Source organism: Oncorhynchus masou, chromosome 29, assembly GCF_036934945.1.
Source record: "Oncorhynchus masou masou isolate Uvic2021 chromosome 29, UVic_Omas_1.1, whole genome shotgun sequence".
Taxonomy (NCBI): Eukaryota; Metazoa; Chordata; class Actinopteri; order Salmoniformes; family Salmonidae; genus Oncorhynchus; species Oncorhynchus masou.
In genome coordinates, this window is record NC_088240.1 from 19,068,819 (window position 1) to 19,088,430 (window position 19,612).

A 19,612-nucleotide genomic window follows, 5' to 3' on the forward strand; every position below is an offset into this window, starting at 1 on the left:
CACACATAAACTACTCACTCATATCCAATTAGTGATGGCTGACTATGTTACTGATACTGTCTGATACCCAGTCTGAAGTAACTCCTTAGCTGTAGACACTTCTTGATGGCCCTTCGACAAGGGGCCCTTTTAGATGTTAAAGAACAGGGTTGGTGTAAGTATGTTGTCTATTAGCTACGACCATATAACTGACACATACAACTATCCAAACCATTCAGACCTATAGGGGCCATTTAGAAGATTGTAGAAGATGTCGTCGGGGTCTGGTGAACTGCATTGGGGTCGCGGAAAGTTTTTGAGAAAGATAATTTGGAAAAATGTAATTTGATTGAGAAACTTTATTTATTGGTTTCTTTTAATTTTGATAAAACATGAAAATGCAATGAATTGAAGGTTATTTGTTGATTTAGAAATATACATCTACTGATTTTAAGGTTGTGTCATTAGATTTGGGGTGTGGTGGGGTAGGTTCGGGAGAAATTCTCGGGGGAAAAAATGGGGTCCCCGCTGAAAAAGTCACCACTGATTGACGGCTCTTTGCAATCCGTATTGCGGAAGCTCAGCATTACAGCGTGATTGAAATTTAAAGACAATCCCCGATTGGACCAACATATGCAGAGTTTACTATGACTGCAGTCTCCTCGAACGCGGGTTAGCGAGTGTTTACCGTGAATGCAGACTCCGCTAACATTGGTTAGCAAAGACTGCGTTCAAGGTAAACGCGGCACATGTCGGCTCAATCGGAAATTAACTTTACATTTCTATTGAGCAACCTGAAATGCTTCAACAATACAGACTGAATTGAGCCCTGAGTCATTTTGAGGATGTACCCACATCACCACCTGCCAATTCTCACTACCTAGTATTGGCTGCCATCTTGTGGTATATTAAGTACTGTTTGGTAATGTCCTTGGTGTTACATGAGTCATGGTTACATACAGTATCTGAATACGTCTGTGACATGATGTTTTAATGAGAAGCCGATGCTGTCTATATGCTGTGTGGGCACTGTAAATGGATTAGCGACCGTCGCTGGTGAATCCCAGCCTTTCTTCGCTCCTCCTAACTCTTTGGATTAGCAGAGGAAATACTGTATGGTCAGTAAGACCATGATGATGTGCCTAAAATAAGTAGAACACTCATAATACTATGTTTATCGTAGTGAATGCCTAAGGTTTTGAATGTATATGTCCAAGCTGATGCATTTATCAAACATGCATTGCTCAAGAATTAGACTGTATAGTTCCAAGATAATACAAAGAAGAGATAATCAAATATGTGAAAACTATTAGAATTTCAAACAAGAAAGGCAAACATTGTAAAGGCAACAATTTATTTCATATTCTTTTTATAGATAACCAAACGGAGAGCGTCTGAATGATCTGACTTTTAAAATGAAACTCTGAACATATTCAATGTCTCCATAGTATGTGCACGCATTGCATTGAGTATGAAGGAGGTTCTTATATATAAAAGGCCAAACAGCCTAGTTAAAAAAAAAGAAATCAGTATTGAGACAGTAATGTTGATTACACATTTTAGAGATTCACATTTAGACCTGACAGTTTTCCCTTTCATAGATAGATAGGCAGCATTGGAAAAGACAACGGGAGGAAACAGACTTACGCCCAACTAGCCAACTTATGGGCCCAATCCCAAAAAGATCCCTAGACCCTATGCACTTGTGGAGAACTGAGTGGATTTGACAAGTGTAAGCAATATGGTAACCTTGTCCTTTTATCTGCTACAGGGAAGTTTCTCCATATTGCTTCTATCAATCAAATCCTCTCCAATCTCAACAAGTGCATAGGGTGTAGGGGTCCTTTAGTGATTGGGCCTATTCCCCCCTCCCAACCCCCTTTCCCAAACTGAAGGTGAGACTAGAGAACCGATACATAGACAAACACCAGTCAACTCATCTCTAAACACCAAAGACAGTAGAAGAAACCCAATATACCTCCTCGTTTTTAACAGACACTCCATCTCCACCCCTGTGAACTTTCAAGTTTTCAAATCTGGGCCTCGTCTACTCTCCGGCTACCCCTCCGTTACATCAATGTACTGAATCTTAGGTTTACAACAAAGCTATGGTACACTACATGACCAAACGTATGTGGACACCTGCTCGTCAAACATCTCATTCCAAAATCGTGGGCATTAATATGGAGTTGATCCTCCCTTTGCTGCTATAACAGCCTTCTCTCTTCTGGGAAGGCTTTCCACTAGATGTTGGAACATTGCTGCAGGGACTTGCTTCCATTCAGCCACAAGTGCATTAGTGAGATCGGGCACTGATGTTGGGCGATTTGGCCTGGCTCGCAGACAGGGTTCTAATTCATTCCAAAGGTGTTCGATGGGGTTGAGGTCAGGTCTCTGTGCAGGCCAGTTTTTCCACACCAATCTCAACAAACCATTTCTGTAAGGACCTCGCTTTGTGCAAGGGGACATTGTCATGCTGAAACAGGAAAGGGCCTTCCCCAAACTGTTGCCACAAAGTTGGAAGCACAGAATCGTCATAATGTCATTGTATGCTGTAGTAACATTCCCTTCACTGGAACTAAGGGGCCTAGTCCGAACCATGACAAACAGCACCAGACCATTATTCCTCCACCACCAAACTTTACAGTTGGCACAATGCATTCGGGCAGGAAGCGTTCTCCTGGCATCCCCCAAACCCAGATTGGTCCGTCAGTGAAGCGTGACTCACCACTTGGGGCAGCAGGTAGCAGGTAGACTAGTGGTTAGAGCACTTGGCCAGTAAACTAAAGGTCGCTAGATCGAATCCCTGAACTGACAAGGTAAATATTTGTCCTTCTGCCCCTGAACAAGGCAGTTAACTCACTGTTCCTAGGCTGTTATTGTAAATAAGAATTTTTTTCTTAACTGACTTGCCTAGTTAAATAAAAATAACATCTCTAGAGAACGTTTTTCCACTGCTCCAGAGTCCAATGTCGGCAAACTTTACACCACTCCAGAAGACACTTGGCATTGCATATGGTGATCTTAGGCTTGTGTGCGTGCGGCTGCTCGGCCATGGAGACCCATTTCTTGAAGCTCCCGACGAACAGTTCTTGTGTTGACGTTGCTTCCAGAGGCAGTTTGGAACTTGGTACGGAGTGTTGCAACCGAGGACATACAATTTTTACGTGCTTCAGCGGTCACACTCTGTGAGCTTGTGTGGCCTACCACTTCACGGATGAGCCAATGTTACTCCTAGACGTTTCCACTTCACAATAACTGCACTTACAGTTGACTGGGGCAGCTCTAGCAGGGCAGAAACTGACTTGTTGGAAAGATGGCATCCTATGACGGTGCCACGTTTAGCAAGATGGCGCCGACAGAGGGGGTCACCTCGCTTCTAGTCCTTATGAAACTATGCAATATTTAGTTTTTTTATTGTTAGATTACTTGTTGATATTGCTGCATTGTCGGATCTAGAAGTACAAGCATTTCACTGCACCTGCAATAACAACTGCTAACATGTGTATGTGACCAATAAAATTTGATTTGAATGTCACTGAGCTCTTCAGTAAGGCCATTCTACTGCCAATATTTGTCTATGGCGATTGCATGGGTGTGGCTAAAATAGCCAAATCCACTAATTTGAAGGGGTGTCCACATACTTTTGGTGATATCGTGTATAAGTGCACTCAAAGATTCAGTCTATACATAGAAAAATAATGATAGAAATAACAATAGTGGTAATAATTATCATTGTCATAATATATTTCTGTCATTTCCATTCTACACATTTCTCATTTACATAAACTGTGACGTCGTCAACCATTTAAATACAGTAACGCCACAGTTGCCCCACCCCCTGAGTGTAAAGTTCAAGTTAAACTCCTGTAGCTACTGAAAACGCAAACAAGAATTTAAGTTTGGTTATTTAAATAACAATAATCAACGTCATAGTAATTACAGCTTTCCTAGGAGCCTTGTGCTTGGATGTGATGGACGCATTGCATGTACAAGCTTGCAGTTCAACAATGTGCTCTACTCTCTTCATCACGTCAGTCAATGTAGACAGCCTCAACCCTAAAAACACAAACAGGACAGTTAGGGAACTGGAGAGTTCGTCCGACAACACACAAAGGACAGGAATTCAATCATAAAAGGCAAACTTCACTGATAGGAGCAGTGCAGACATACTGTACACTTAAAGGACAAAACAACCACCCAGTGGAACAGTTAAAAGCAGCGGGTGGCCGTCATGTCACCTCCGACTTCAGAACATCAGCTGCCATTTTCTGTTCATTTCCCGACTTTTCTACATTTTGAGTCGACACCAACAGGTGAGTACTGAGCACTGAGCACTGCGCACTGAGCACTGCGCACTGAGTACTGAGCACTGAGCACTGCGTACTGAGCACTGCGTACTGAGCACTGAGTACTGAGCACTGCGTACTGAGCACTGCGTACTGCGTACTGAGCACTGCGTACTGAGCACTGAGCACTGCGCACTGAGCACTGCGCACTGAGCACTGCGCACTGAGTACTGAGCACTGAGCACTGAGCACTGAGCACTGAGCACTGCGTACTGAGCACTGCGTACTGAGCACTGAGTACTGAGCACTGAGCACTGAGCACTGAGTACTGAGCACTGCGTACTGAGCACTGCGTACTGAGCACTGAGCACTGAGCACTGAGCACTGAGTACTGAGCACTGAGCACTGAGTACTGAGCACTGAGCACTGAGTACTGCGTACTGAGCACTGCGCACTGAGCACTGAGCACTGCGCACTGAGTACTGAGCACTGAGCACTGAGCACTGAGTACTGAGCACTGCGTACTGAGCACTGCGTACTGAGCACTGAGCACTGAGCACTGAGTACTGAGCACTGAGCACTGAGTACTGCGTACTGAGCACTGAGCACTGAGCACTGCGTACTGAGCACTGAGTACTGAGCACTGAGCACTGAGCACTGAGTACTGAGCACTGCGTACTGAGCACTGCGTACTGAGTACTGAGCACTGAGCACTGAGCACTGCGCACTGAGCACTGAGCACTGCGCACTGAGTACTGAGCACTGAGTACTGAGCACTGAGCACTGCGTACTGAGCACTGCGTACTGAGCACTGAGTACTGAGCACTGAGCACTGAGCACTGAGTACTGAGCACTGAGCACTGAGCACTGAGTACTGAGCACTGAGCACTGCGTACTGAGCACTGCGTACTGAGCACTGAGCACTGAGCACTGAGTACTGAGCACTGAGCACTGAGCACTGAGCACTGAGCACTGCGTACTGAGCACTGCGTACTGAGCACTGAGTACTGAGCACTGAGCACTGAGTACTGAGCACTGAGCACTGCGTACTGAGCACTGAGTACTGAGCACTGAGTACTGAGCACTGAGCACTGAGTACTGAGCACTGAGCACTGAGCACTGCGTACTGAGCACTGCGTACTGAGCACTGCGTACTGAGCACTGAGTACTGAGCACTGAGCACTGAGTACTGAGCACTGCGTACTGAGCACTGCGTACTGAGCACGGCCAACGTTTGTTATGGTTTGTCTTGCCCTTAAGAGGGACACTCACCTCACTCCCTCCCCAGTCAGCTCTCAGGATGCAGCAATACAGCTGCGACACTTATACAGCCTTTGGTCATGTGTCCGGATGTGGTTCTTCACATTCCTCATCCTGAAGAACGTCTTACTGCACAGCTACAAAACACAGAGAGGGGGGTGTTCAATACCATATCAGTTCATAGTTACAGGCCAGGCAGGGGGGGGGGGGTGTTCAATACCATACCAGTTCATAGTTACAGGCCAGGCAGGGGGGTGTTCAATACCATATCAGTTCATAGTTACAGGCCAGGCAGGGGGGTGTTCAATACCATATCAGTTCATAGTTACAGGCCAGGCAGGGGGGTGTTCAATACCATATCAGTTCATAGTTACAGGCCAGGCAGGGGGGTGTTCAATACTATACCAGTTCATAGTTACAGGCTAGGCAGGGGGTGTTCAATACCATACCAGTTCATAGTTACAGGCCAGGCGGGGGGGGTGTTCAATACCATACCAGTTCATAGTTACAGGCCAGGCAGGGGGTGTTCAATACCATACCAGTTCATAGTTACAGGCTAGGTGGGGAGGAGGGGTGTTCAATACCTATTCAGTTCATAGCTACAGGCCAGGCAGGGGGGTGTTGAATACCATATCAGTTCATAGTTACAGGCCAGACAGAGAGAGGGGAGGGGGGGTATTCAATACCAGCAGATAGGAAAGAGGTGAGGAATAAGGGGGCTAGGGGCAGGAGTTTAGGGAAGGGGTGGGGGTAGAAGCATGTGGGTGGGGGGGTAGGAAAGGGGTGAGGGGGGTAGGGAGTGGTAGGAGAAAGGCAGTAGTAGTTTGGTTTCCAGTTGCAGTACATACAGGGCAGGGCCAGTGCTTGCCCTCGATGTGCCTGATGCGGTGCATGAGGAGGCTGGTACAGTCCTTGTAGGAGGCCCGGCACTGCAGGCAGACGTGGGATGACTTGGCCTTGGGGGCCTGACTGCGAGGACCCCGCAGTTGCTTTAGCCGCGCACGGCAGATTGAGTCCAACAGGGCGGGGCCTCGGCTAGGCAGGTGGAGGGGCTTAGCTTGCTTCTGTGGAGAGAGAGGGAGAAGAGTCCATTCTGTTAGATAACAAAACTTTAAAAAATGAACATTAAAATACATTTTACAACAGAACACACATGGACTTCTTTAGATGTCTTTGTGCTCTTTTTTGCTGTACAAGCACCCAGTTACATGGTCATTACATATTGTAGCTTGATGATATATGTGTGCGTCGGCGGAGCAATCAATATGGAATGTTATCCAACTCAATTTAGTCTCCAAAAGTAGGAAGCATGTATACTTAGCCCAGATCCGACATTTCCCAACATAATCTAAGAGAGCATTAAAGTAGTGTCAACATTTTTAACAGTGTGAAAGCAATGCTCCCGTTAGTTACCAAAGAAAAACAACAGTGTGACTGATGATTAGACCCCCTTTCCCCTCAGACCAGCATTGGTTCAGCCATTTGACCCTGACTGAATCCAGTCCTTCAGTAGACCTATGATATTTCTTTCTGCTACAGTACCTTGTGTTTTCTTGTTAGTGAAGTTGACAGAAATAAGATGAGGACTGAGAACAGCAGCAGCCCACTTGAAACTCGTCCCAAATAATAGGAGAGAATGTGCAAGAACAGTTATACTATGCATCCCTGGTGTGTACCTTTGGTATGTCGCGTGCTGTGTGTGCACCCTTTGACCCTTTGGCTCTAACCAGGTGGGGGGCCTTGTGTTGGTGAATGTTGACAGCCCTTGGTGGCCCCTGCCTCTTGGTTTGACTTTGGTTCACACTCTTCTCCTCTCGCTCCTTTTGCACCATGGGCAAAGTGGGGGGACCTCCTCTGGCCCTCAGGACCCTGTCCGGGCCCCCCCCGGGACCTAACCTCTCCCCCCTCGAGACAGATCGTGTTAGGCAGATATCCACACTCTCCTCCTCCCTCTTCACCCCCACCATGGGCCCTCCGGGTGGCCGGCAGAAGCTGAAGAGGAAGCCTGGATCGAGAAGCTTGACAGGGGGCTTGATCTGCCTCTTACCCAGCTCTGGGGAGGGAGACTCGGGGAAAGGCCCCACCACGGGTAGAGGGTCTGCTGGTTCCTCCTTGATGACCCTGTACAGAGGATGGCTATGGAGGGGAGGAGGGACATTGTCAGGGCTGAGGATGCTGCTGTTTTTCCTTCTGCTCAGAGCTCCAGGCCCTCTCTCCATGACCCCCCTTGCTCCCTGGTTGCACCCTGTCCTCCTACTCTTCTCTCTGGGCTTATGCTTAGCTCTCCCAGCCTCTTTCATGCCACTCCGCTCCGGCTTGGCTTTGGCCAACAGACACCCTCTGTTGTAGCGGAGCACCCTGACAGTCTCCAAGGTAACCTTGTTCCTGGGGTGGGCCCTGGGAGGGGGGATGTGTGTGTTTGGGCGTTGGCCATGTGAGGGGAGTTGCAGGGCTGAGATGGCGTAGTCGGCATGTTCCGGTTTGATCCTGAGAGCAGAGATGTTCCTCTTGGGATTTGGAACTCTGGCATTCCCAGAGCGGGGCGGGAGGTGCGGAGGGGGATGGCTGACTTCTTCACCCCTGACAGAACGCCTGAGATCCCTGCCGCCGTAGGCCGGCCTGGACACGGGCTGCAGCAGGTCCGGTAATGCCACTTTACTGCGCATGCTCCTGTCGCTGGGTGGAAAAGGACGGGGCTGCCTGGATCTCTTCAGTCTCCTGTCCTCCATGCTGATTGGATACACAGGCTCCTTCTTTATGATCCTGTTCAAGAAGTGGGCATTGGCAGGGGTGCAGAGAGGGAGGGACAGGGGCAGCCCCCCGAACACCAGCCCCCCCAACCCCTGGGGGCGGGGTTTCCTCCGCTTAGTCAGCGAATAATTATTGACTTTCAGCTTCCGGAGCCGTTTCTTCTGCCTCCAGCCAATCAGATCCTCTGGTCTGGGGAGGAGGGACGTCCTCTGTAACCCGAGCACGCTCATCAGCCGGTACTTCTCCAGCGCTCTGAAATCATCTTTCTCATCTTCCTCCTCCACCCTCACTATGTTGGCCTCAGAGCAAGTCCTCTGTCTGGAGGAGGTGAAGGCAGGACAGGGGACTGGGGGTGGCTTTCGGCCCTGAGGAGGGCTCTCTGTCCTGGGCAGCATACTCTGGACCTCCTTGGCGGCCCTGGGAGTGGAGCGGAGGAGACGGGTACATGTGTGGGGCAAGGAGGAAGAGGGGACATTTCGGGAGCGGGGGTTGGAGGGGACATTTTTTCGGGGGGAAGAGGTTATTTTACAGGAGGGGGATTTGAAGTCCATGAGCTTCATCCTGTGCATGGGGCTGAGGGGGAGTCCGTTCCGCCCTGGAGGGTGGGCGCTGGGTCTGAGGGGGCGACGGGGCGACCGTCTGGTGGGGCTCTCCTCTCCCGACTCATCGGACTGATCCAGAATCAGTCTGAAGCCATCACCCAAACCCCTCACCACTCTTCCCCCAGCCACCCTCTCCCTGCCCTCTCCAGCCAATCCCGTCTTCCTGTCCTTCTGGTGGTGGCGGAGCTCCATGGGAGACCCAGGGCACTGCGATGGGAAGCCCAGGGCAGAGTGCTCCGTGTTGGGGTAGCGGGAGGTGTGGTCCGCCTGCTCCCTCTGGAGGGCCGTGCAGGCCTCCACGGCAGGCCACATGCCCAGATGACGGGCCATAGTGCTGACCTCTGACAGGTCCTCCTCAGACACACACAGAGTAGAGGAGTAGGAGAAGTCCAGCAGAGACACCAGGCTAGACTCACTGAAACCTACAGGGCAGGGAGAGGGAGGTGATTAGACAGGAAGTGAAAGCTAAAAAGTTGAGAGATTGAATTTTTATCTGAGAGAGTAAGAAAGAGAGCGGGAAAGAAAGAGAGAGAGCGAGAAAGATAGATTAAATTAAGAGAGAATAAATATAGGCACAAACATCAGCCCTTGCCCCAAAAACAGATGCTGAGAAGATCAGAGAGATAACGAAACTGTGGAGGGAGAGGCCCAACATGATGGAGTGGAAAAGTGGGAAAGAAAGTGAGGTAGAAAGTGGTGTGGAGTTCATTTCAGAGGAGTAGTCGTCATGTCCATGCCAAAACAACATGAGCATTCTCAAAATGAGAGAGCAGAGCAGATAGAAGATAAAGAAACAGATAAATAAAGAAACAACCCCGTTCAGAGAGGCGTGTGTGTGTGACCGTTTCATACCTGTGAGATCGATGTCAGACCTGGCGCTAGGGGCGGAGTCCATCTCAGTGAATACTTCCTGGAAGTACTCGCTCACTGCCACCAGCACTGCCTTGTGGGCAGAGTAAGAGCGTCCGTCTGTCCTCAGAGTGATGTCACAGAACAGTCCAGCCTCCCGCTGGCTCCTCAGCTTATTCAACACGTCACGGCTGTGTGACATCATTGTCTGAGAGAGACGGCTCTCGCCCACACCCTTCTGTTGGAGAGAGTTAGCATGAGTGAGAGGAGGAAAAGAGACACCAATAATTGTGAGAACGTGATTGAAGAAAAGAGAATGTGAGAGACAGAAGTATGACATTATTGAACATGTGAGTGAGAGAACGTCACAATTCAGTGTCAGTGCTGTCCAGAGAATGTGAGTGGAGTTGAGCAGTCGGAAATTCCGCTCATCGCTCCAGCACTCCACATCCTTTCCAACCGCTCCTCGCTCACGGGAAAAAGAACTGCCGCTCAGAATTCACTCCATTCATTCAAATCACAATGTAACCAACACCAATCTCTTTCTGTGACTACCTGGACCTACCATTTGGTATTGAAACCAAACCATATGATTTCAATGAAAATTATTTTAATAAACATGAAAAGGTGAATGTAAGAAGCGCTCATCATTTCAAATAGGCCACATGTCATATTAAACAGCACTCTAAATATGTCAGGAGCCAGACAGGGAGCCGAAGAAGGAACGTAAATGAATTATTTAGGCTATATTATTTAAATGCTATAGCCTACAATGAAATACCTTGTGAAGCATTTATGAGTGAGACCCTAGGCTGGTAGCTAAAGCGCTCAGCATTTAAACAACATTGTATTAAATCATTATAGTCTGTAAATTGCTCATACAGGCTGTGACTTACTTAGAATTAAATAGAAAAATTGCTCTTGGTTCTCATCTTTGTTACCTTGATTTGGCACCTGTGCGTTTTATCAGTTTCTTTATGAAAATATTTAGCCAACTCCACGACAGTAGCTAAAGCAGCACCACAACTATATTACAAATGCATGCTGGGCCAGGCATGCCCTGAGCTCATGAAGTGAGCGCTACTGGAGCGAAATTGTAACAGCGACGCTCCAGCCTTTGGGAATCTCGCTCCACGCTCCAGTCAAATTGAGCAGACTCCACTCCAGCTCCGCTCCAGCTCTAGCGCCGCTCCAGCTCTGCTCACATACTCTGGTGATGATCCCCTGATGTTCTACTATTCCATCTCTTACCTCAAGTCTCTTGTTCCTCTGCTCAAGGCACTCTGGGCATCCCAGGACAAAGTCTCGGATCTGAAAATACATCCCTGAGGATGAATCAATAATGTATGTTATTTCAATGATCATCATATCCAATATTTTATTCACAAAAAAAACATATTACACAAGCAGTTTTTGACCACCAAAAGGGTCCTAATGTTTTTGAACAGCAAAACAAGACCAGTCATTCTTCAACGTAGTTCAACATTATCTTTCTGACTAAAAGTAGCCTTGGGGTTAGGAGTGTTGGGCCAGTAACCAAAATGTCACTGATTTGAATCTCCAAGCAGAATAGTTGGGGAAAAATCTGTTGACATTGGCATTGAGCAAGGCACTTGCTCCTAATTGCGCCTGAAAATCGCCCTGGATAAGAGCATCTGCTAAATGACTCCAAATGTAAATGACAAATGGCCATTATAATAACACCTCTGTCTAAAGCCTGCACTTGTGATGAGAATAGAGAAATGCATTGTTTACACTAGATTATAGAGAAGCAACATAGGGGAAGTCAGCCACAATAGAGAGAGCGTCAGATGTGTTTAAATTACAGCCTATACCAAGCCTCACAATAACATTATAATGACATATTTTGGTCTATAGGCCAGTTTGGGGAACATCCCAAGTGGTTTTTATCATTGTCCTGTGTATCAATGCCACGGAAGATCGATAATAACGAACCATCCCACGAGTCCACACTCACCCTCCCACCAGTAGTTCTCGGCCACAGATCTGTACGTGTCCTCCAGGGAGTGGTGGCGCGTGCCTGGCCGTCGCCGGTGGAAAGTGGCGATTGCCCCGAACCGTCGGTCCTCGTCAAGCACCTCCCGGTAATGGATGAAGCCTCTCTCCAACTTCTTACGGTACAGCAGTCCGTCAATCAATTCGAAGTTTGGCGAGCAACCCAAGGATTTACGCCCCGTCTGAGCACGGGCGGCGTCGGGCTCCCCCGCGAGCATCCGCACTCGGTCGGGTAATTTGGATGGAGAAAATGTGTCATCATTCTCGTATTGTGTTTTATAGTTGCATTCGCCGGCCATTTTAGCCGGACTTCTTTTTTGTATCTGCTGTAAGCTACTTTTTCCTTATTGTGTCTATCCCTCTTCCTCTCCGCGGTCCGAAAGCAAAAACAAAAGCGATGTCCCCTTGCACCGTTCTGGGGATTACGGCAGAGGGAGCCGTCTGTGCGTCACGGTTGCAAGTTTCCTCGACCCAAAAGTTGCAAGTGTCAGGTGTTGTCAACTCCACGTGGATGCGGTGACAGCAGTGGACAGTAACAAAAGATTAAAGACGGGCCAGGAAAACATGGGAAGAAATAGACCTATGAAACTTTCAAATTAACATATTGGCAACCTATTTGGAGAATCTATATATGTTGCATTCCATCGTGGTTAAAAACATTTACTGAGACAATGTGGCACGCTTAGCCACTATTATCAAAAAGTATCCAATAACAGTCTGCAGCACAATAACTGTGTAACTGATTTGTTTGAATAGGAGAAATGTCACCAGCATATTTCCATGAAGTCAGCATCTCTTTGGCGATCATCCATACATTCCCGGGTCATGATCATAACCCGAACAGAGCAGTCAAAGGATATCCTACACAAACCGGGGTAATCCAACAGAGACTAAACGTGCACTTCCTTGATAAATACAATATATTATTTGATGATGATGGAGCCAATAAAAAAGTAAATACTATATTCCAGATTTTTATAATGTAGGTCTGGATAGACTATATTTCAGTGGCAAATTTTATTTGAAAGAAAATGCATTTTGATTCTTCATTATCCCAAATGCCCACAATGAAGATGTTGGCTAATTACAATCGCGCCCACCCAATAACAAATGAGAAATATCGCATCAACCCCAGGCATAAACAAGTGATAAATAGCTGGTTACATTGTATCTTCTTATTTCACATCACTGGGCGCGACAATGTATCATCGAAGTGCCAACAAGCCAAATCAACAGATGTATCCATCCTTTTCTGTTCACAATTGCAATTGTCGGGTAGCTAAATGACGACGACTCACTATTCCCCTGGTGTAACTTGTGATTTGTTTCGCTAACTCGAAAGCAACATGATGATGCAGCGATCTGTCCAGCATCGCGAGTTGGACGACCAATTCGTGAATCGAGGTGTTTCGCCGATCACCACAAATATTAAAAATGTCAAAATAATGTCTCTAAAATCAACACAAGACAACCGTATGTGCTATCCGACTCATTCCATATCTCTTCCCTTTACGCAAAACAAGTCAGATGATCAAATAATCCTTTTTTTTTTTTTTACTCATAACCTTCTGTTGGTTACCACATGACAACCTAACGTTATTCTCACCCTCACAGGATCTTCCCCTCCTTCAGTCAATGCCTATAAGCAGACACTTTAAAGAGCCCCGACCATTGACAATGCGATTGGCCATTAGAACTGCCAGTCAGGGGGTGTTTTTCGTGCATCAAGATAGGTTGTTGACGTCAGTATTTCCTCACTTCGTGCCCACCGTTAAATTGATTACTGAGAAATATAATTGATACAATAATCAATTCCGCTATTTCTCTTATATCAACCAATGCCTCTGTAGGGAATTCATATTCATAGGCAAATTCCTAGATGAATCTTCTTTTGCATTCAGACCAAGAAATGCGATCAGAGGACAAAACGTCAAGGCATTCTTCTGCAACATGCTATAAATATAAACATGTTTAGAAATGCACCCACAATGTTGTCATCGAAGTTTATTCATGTAAATGCATAACGTGTTGTAGGCTGGATATGGGCCCCCAAACTGGAGTGGCAGTAATTGGTTCAATTTTATATTATTGAATGTAGAGCAGTCCCTTTCTTATAAGGATGATGGGCTTTACAATCAAATGAGTAACATGCTTCCAGTTGTATGTAGTTTAGGTAAGTCATTATCCATACTGACTGTTTGATGTAAGGCCAGAGTGAACCACCCAAGCCCTCAACCCTGCACCTGACTGTATAAACATAATCAACATCATCATCTTCATCCAAGGCATGACATGCAGCATGCAATAAAGTGATGGAGACAAAGTATACATCACTGCTCTGTCAGATTATGCCCTAAATGTACTTGTGTACATTCAACTGTGGTTGGAAAGACGATGGGATCTGTTCTAGTGGTAATTAAGGAATTTATTTGCAAATTATAGTGGAAAATAAGTATTTGGTCACCTACAAGCAAGCAATATTTCTGTCTCTTACAGACCTGTAACTTCTTCTTTAAGAGGCTCCTCTATCCTCCACTCGTTACATGTAATAATGGTACCTGTTTGAACTTGTTGTCAGTATAAAATACACCTGTCCACAACATCAAACAGTCACACTCCAAACTTGGCCAAGACCAAAGAGCTGTTAAAGGACACCAGAAACAAAATGGTAGACCTGCACCAGGCTGGGAAGACTGAATCTGCAATAGGTAAGCAGCTTGGTTTGAAGAAATCAACTGTGGGAGCAATTATTAGGAAATCGAAGACATACAAGACCACTGATAATCTCCCTCGATCTGGGGCTCCATGCAAGATCTCACACCGTGGGGTCAAAATGATCAGTGAACGGTGATCAAAAATCCCAGAATCACACGGGGGGACCTAGTGAATGACCTGCAGAGAGCTGGGACCAAAGTAACAAAGCCTACCATCAGTAACACACTACACCGCCAGGGACTCAAGTCCTGCAGTGCCAGACGTGTCCCCCTGCTTAAGCCAGTACATGTCCAGGCCCGTCTGAAGTTTGTTAGAGAGCATTTGGATTATCCAGAAGAAGATTGAGAGAATGTCATATGGTCAGATGAAACCAAAATAGAACTTTTTGGTAAAAACTCAACTCGTGTTTGGAGGTCAAAGAATGCTGAGTTGCATCCAAAGAACACCATACCTACTGTGAAGCATGGGGGTGGAAACATCATGCTTTGGGGCTGATTTTCTGCAAAGGGACCAGGACGACTGATCCGTGTAAAGGAAAGAATGAATGGGGCCATGTATCGTGAGATTTTGAGTGAAAACCTCCTTCCATCAGTAAGGGCATTGAAGATGAAACGTGGCTGGGTCTTTCAGCATGACAATGATCCCAAACACACCACCCAGGCAACGAAGGAGTGGCTTCATAAGAAGCATTTCAAGGTCCTGGAGTGGCCTAGCCAGTCTCCAGATCTCAACCCCATAGAAAATCTTTGGAGGGACTTGAAAGTCCGTGTTGCCCAGCAACAGCCCCAAAACATCGCTGCTCTCGAGGAGATCTGCATGGAGGAATGGGCCAAAATACCAGCAACAGTGTGTAAAAACCTTGTGAAGACTTACAGAAAATGTTTGACATCGGTCATTGCCAACAAAGGGTATATAACAAAGTATTGAGATAAACTTTTGTTATTGACCAAATACTTATTTTCCACCATAATTTGCAAATAAATTCATAAAAAATCCTACAATGTGATTTTCTGGATTTTTTCCCCCTCATTTTGTCTGTCATAGTTGAAGTGTACCTATGATGAAATTTACAGGCCTCTCTCATATTTTTAGGTGGGAGAACTTGCACAATTGGTGGATGACTAAATACTTTTTTTGACCCACTGTACACCTTAGCCTAATACTTTTAAACTCAGTTTTTCACAATTCCTGACATTTAATCCTAGTAAAAATGCCCTGTCTTATGCTTGTTCATGAAGGTTTGTGAATAGTTTTTCTAGGTGGCAGGGTTTTCTGGGTGGCAGGCTTTTCTAGGAGGCAGGTTTTTCTAGGTGGCAGGTTGTTTTTCTAGGTGGCAGGTTTTTCTAGGTGGCAGGTTCTATATCTGTATATCTGGACAGTCTCGTCTCCAAAGGATGGTTACTTTGTCTCAAAGCAGTTGAGACCGGCTTTCTCCATGTAAAGACTCATGTTCATGCCTAGCTTGTGTGCTTGAATTTAAAAACAGCATCCAGTGAAAGTTCATAGTTGTTTAACGCTGGCAGCAGTATGATGTGTCCCTTACCGCTGGGAGTAGTAGTATGATGGGTCCCTAACTGCAGGTGGTGGTGGTCGTAGTATGATGGGTCCCTAACCACTGGTGGTGGTAGTAGTAGTAGTATGATGGGTCCCTAACCACAGGTGGTAGCAGTAGTAGTATGATGGGTCCCAAACCACAGGTGGTGGTAGTAGTAGTATGATGGGTCCCTAACCACAGGTGGTGGTAGTAGTAGTATGATGGGTCCCTAACCACAGGTGGTGGTAGTAGTAGTATGATGGGTCTTTAACCACAGGTGGTGGTGGTAGTATTAGTATAGTATGATGTGTCCCTAACCACAGGTGGTGGTGGTAGTAGTAGTATGATGGGTCCCTAACCACAGGTGGTGGTGGTAGTATTAGTATAGTATGATGGGTCCCTAACCACAGGTGGTAGTAGTAGTAGTAGTTGTATGATGGGTACCTAACCGCAGGTGGTGGTAGTAGTAGTTGTATGATGGGTCCCTAACCACAGGTGGTAGCAGTAGTAGTATGATGGGTCCCTAGCCACAGGTGGTAGCAGTAGTAGTATGATTGGTCCCTTACCACATGTGGTAGCAGTAGTAGTATGATGGGTCCCTAACTACAGGTGGTAGTAGTAGTATGATGGGTCCCTAACCACAGGTGGTGGTAGTAGTAGTAGTATGATGGGTCCCTAACCACAGGTGGTGGTGGTAGTAGTTTGATGGGTCCCTAACTACAGGTGGTAGCAGTAGTAGTATGATGGGTCCCTAACCACAAGTGGTGGTGGTAGTAGTATGATGGGTCCCTAACTACAGGTGGTAGCAGTAGTAGTATGATGGGTCCATAACCACAGGTGGTGGTGGTAGTAGTAGTAGTATGATGGGTCCCTAACCACAGTTGGTGGTAGTAGAGGAATATGATGGGTCCATAACCACAGGTGGTGGTAGCAGTAGTAGTATGATGGGTCCCTAACCACAGGTGGTGGTGGTAGTAGTAATATGATGGGTCCCTAACCACAGGTGGTGGTAGTAGTAGTATGATGGGTCTTTAACCACAGGTGGTGGTGGTAGTATTAGTATAGTATGATGTGTCCCTAACCACAGGTGGTGGTGGTAGTGGTATGATGGGTCCCTAACCACAGGTGGTGGTAGTAGTAGTAGTATGATGGGTCCCTAACCGCAGGTGGTGGTAGTAGTAGTAGTAGTTGTATGATGGGTACCTAACCGCAGGTGGTGGTAGTAGTAGTTGTATGATGGGTCCCTAACCACAGGTGGTAGCAGTAGTAGTATGATGGGTCCCTAGCCACAGGTGGTAGCAGTAGTAGTATGATTGGTCCCTTACCACATGTGGTAGCAGTAGTAGTATGATGGGTCCCTAACTACAGGTGGTAGTAGTAGTATGATGGGTCCCTAACCACAGGTGGTGGTAGTAGTAGTAGTATGATGGGTCCCTAACCACAGGTGGTGGTGGTAGTAGTTTGATGGGTCCCTAACTACAGGTGGTAGCAGTAGTAGTATGATGGGTCCCTAACCACAAGTGGTGGTGGTAGTAGTATGATGGGTCCCTAACTACAGGTGGTAGCAGTAGTAGTATGATGGGTCCATAACCACAGGTGGTGGTGGTAGTAGTAGTAGTATGATGGGTCCCTAACCACAGTTGGTGGTAGTAGAGGAATATGATGGGTCCATAACCACAGGTGGTGGTAGCAGTAGTAGTATGATGGGTCCCTAACCACAGGTGGTGGTGGTAGTAGTAATATGATGGGTCCCTAACCACAGGTGGTGGTAGTAGTAGTATGATGGGTCTTTAACCACAGGTGGTGGTGGTAGTATTAGTATAGTATGATGTGTCCCTAACCACAGGTGGTGGTGGTAGTAGTATGATGGGTCCCTAACCGCAGGTGGTAGCAGTAGTAGTATGATGGGTCCCTAGCCACAGGTGGTAGCAGTAGTAGTATGATTGGTCCCTTACCACATGTGGTAGCAGTAGTAGTATGATGGGTCCCTAACTACAGGTGGTAGCAGTAGTAGTATGATGGGTCCCTAACCACAGGTGGTGGTGGTAGTTGTAGTAGTATGATGGGTCCCTAACCACAGGTGGTGGTGGTAGAGTATGATGGGTCCCTAACTACAGGTGGTGGTGGTAGTTGTATGATGGGTCCCTAACCGCAGGTGGTGGTAGTAGTAGTTGTATGATGGGTCCCTAACCACAGGTGGTGGTAGTAGTAGTATTATGGGTCCCTAACCGCAGGTGGTGGTAGTAGTAGTTGTATGATGGGTCACTAACCACAGGTGGTGGTAGTAGTAGTAGTAGTAGTATGATGGGTCCCTAACCACAGGTGGTGGTAGTAGTAGTTGTATGATGGGTCACTAACCACAGGTGGTGGTAGTAGTAGTAGTAGTAGTATGATGGGTCCCTAACCACAGGTGGTGGTAGTAGTAGTATGATGGGTCCCTAACCGCAGGTGGTGGTAGTAGTAGTTGTATGATGGGTCCCTAACCACTGTTGGTGGTAGTAGTAGTAGTAGTATGATGGGTCCCTAACCGCAGGTGGTGGTAGTAGTAGTTGTATGATGGGTCCCTAACCACAGGTGGTGGTAGTAGTAGTATGATGGGTCCCTAACCACAGGTGGTGGTAGTAGTAGTAGTATTATGGGTCTCTAACCACAGGTGGTGGTAGTAGTAGTAGTAGTAGTTGTATGATGGGTCCCTAACCACAGGTGGTGGTAGTAGTAGTATGATGGGTCCCTAACCACAGGTGGTGGTAGTAGTAGTATGATGGGTCCCTAACCACAGGTGGTGGTAGTAGTAGTTGTATGATGGGTCCCTAACCACTGTTGGTGGTAGTAGTAGTAGTATGATGGGTCCCTAACCGCAGGTGGTGGTAGTAGTAGTAGTAGTTGTATGATGGGTCCCTAACCACAGGTGGTGGTAGTAGTAGTAGTAGTTGTATGATGGGTCCCTAACCACAGGTGGTGGTAGTAGTAGTAGTAGTAGTTGTATGATGGGTCCCTAACCACAGGTGGTGGTAGTAGTAGTATGATGGGTCCCTAACCACAGGTGGTGGTAGTAGTAGTATGATGGGTCCCTAACCACAGGTGGTGGTAGTAGTAGTTGTATGATGGGTCCCTAACCACTGTTGGTGGTAGTAGTAGTAGTATGATGGGTCCCTAACCGCAGGTGGTGGTAGTAGTAGTAGTAGTTGTATGATGGGTCCCTAACCACAGGTGGTGGTAGTAGTAGTAGTAGTAGTATGATGGGTCCCTAACCACAGGTGGTGGTAGTAGTAGTATGATGGATCCCTAACCGCAGGTGGTGGTAGTAATAGTTGTATGATGGGTCCCTAACCACAGGTGGTGGTAGTAGTAGTATTATGGGTCCCTAACCACAGGTGGTGGTAGTAGTAGTAGTAGTTGTATGATGGGTCCCTAACCACAGGTGGTGGTAGTAGTAGTATGATGGGTCCCTAACCACAGGTGGTGGTGGTAGTAGTAGTAGTATGATGGGTCCCTAACCGCAGGTGGTGGTAGTAGTAGTAGTATGATGGGTCCCTAACCACAGATGGTGGTAGTTGTAGTAGTATGATGGGTCCCTAACCACAGGTGGTGGTGGTAGTAGAAGTATGATGGGTCCC

At 46.9% G+C, this 19,612-nt stretch overlaps 1 protein-coding gene across 1 annotated transcript; it reads right to left on the reverse strand.

Annotated features, from left to right (window-relative positions):
• Positions 1-1,316: 1,316 nt before the first annotated feature.
• Positions 1,317-13,341, reverse strand: LOC135519126 (uncharacterized). Its single transcript, XM_064944190.1, has 7 exons — positions 11,709-13,341; positions 10,982-11,055; positions 9,734-9,968; positions 7,205-9,303; positions 6,377-6,592; positions 5,541-5,665; positions 1,317-4,038 (listed from the first exon to the last, which is right to left on the reverse strand). Exons 1-6 carry the CDS (start codon positions 12,043-12,045, stop codon positions 5,564-5,566), a joined length of 3,063 nt encoding a protein of 1,020 aa, XP_064800262.1. The 5' UTR covers positions 12,046-13,341; the 3' UTR covers positions 1,317-4,038; positions 5,541-5,563.
• Between the last annotated feature and the right edge of the window lie 6,271 nt (positions 13,342-19,612).

What these genes read in the sequence shown, in the direction of transcription:
- LOC135519126 (XM_064944190.1), bottom strand. Translation starts at nt 12,045, where the DNA reads ATGGCCGGCGAATGCAACTATAAAACACAATACGAGAATGATGACACA. An exon ending in CGAGAACTACTGGTGGGAGG is followed by an intron (nt 11,056 to 11,708) that starts GTGAGTGTGGAC and finishes ATTCATCCTCAG; the next exon opens with GGATGTATTTTCAGATCCGA. An exon ending in GTCTGACATCGATCTCACAG is followed by an intron (nt 9,304 to 9,733) that starts GTATGAAACGGT and finishes CCTGCCCTGTAG; the next exon opens with GTTTCAGTGAGTCTAGCCTG.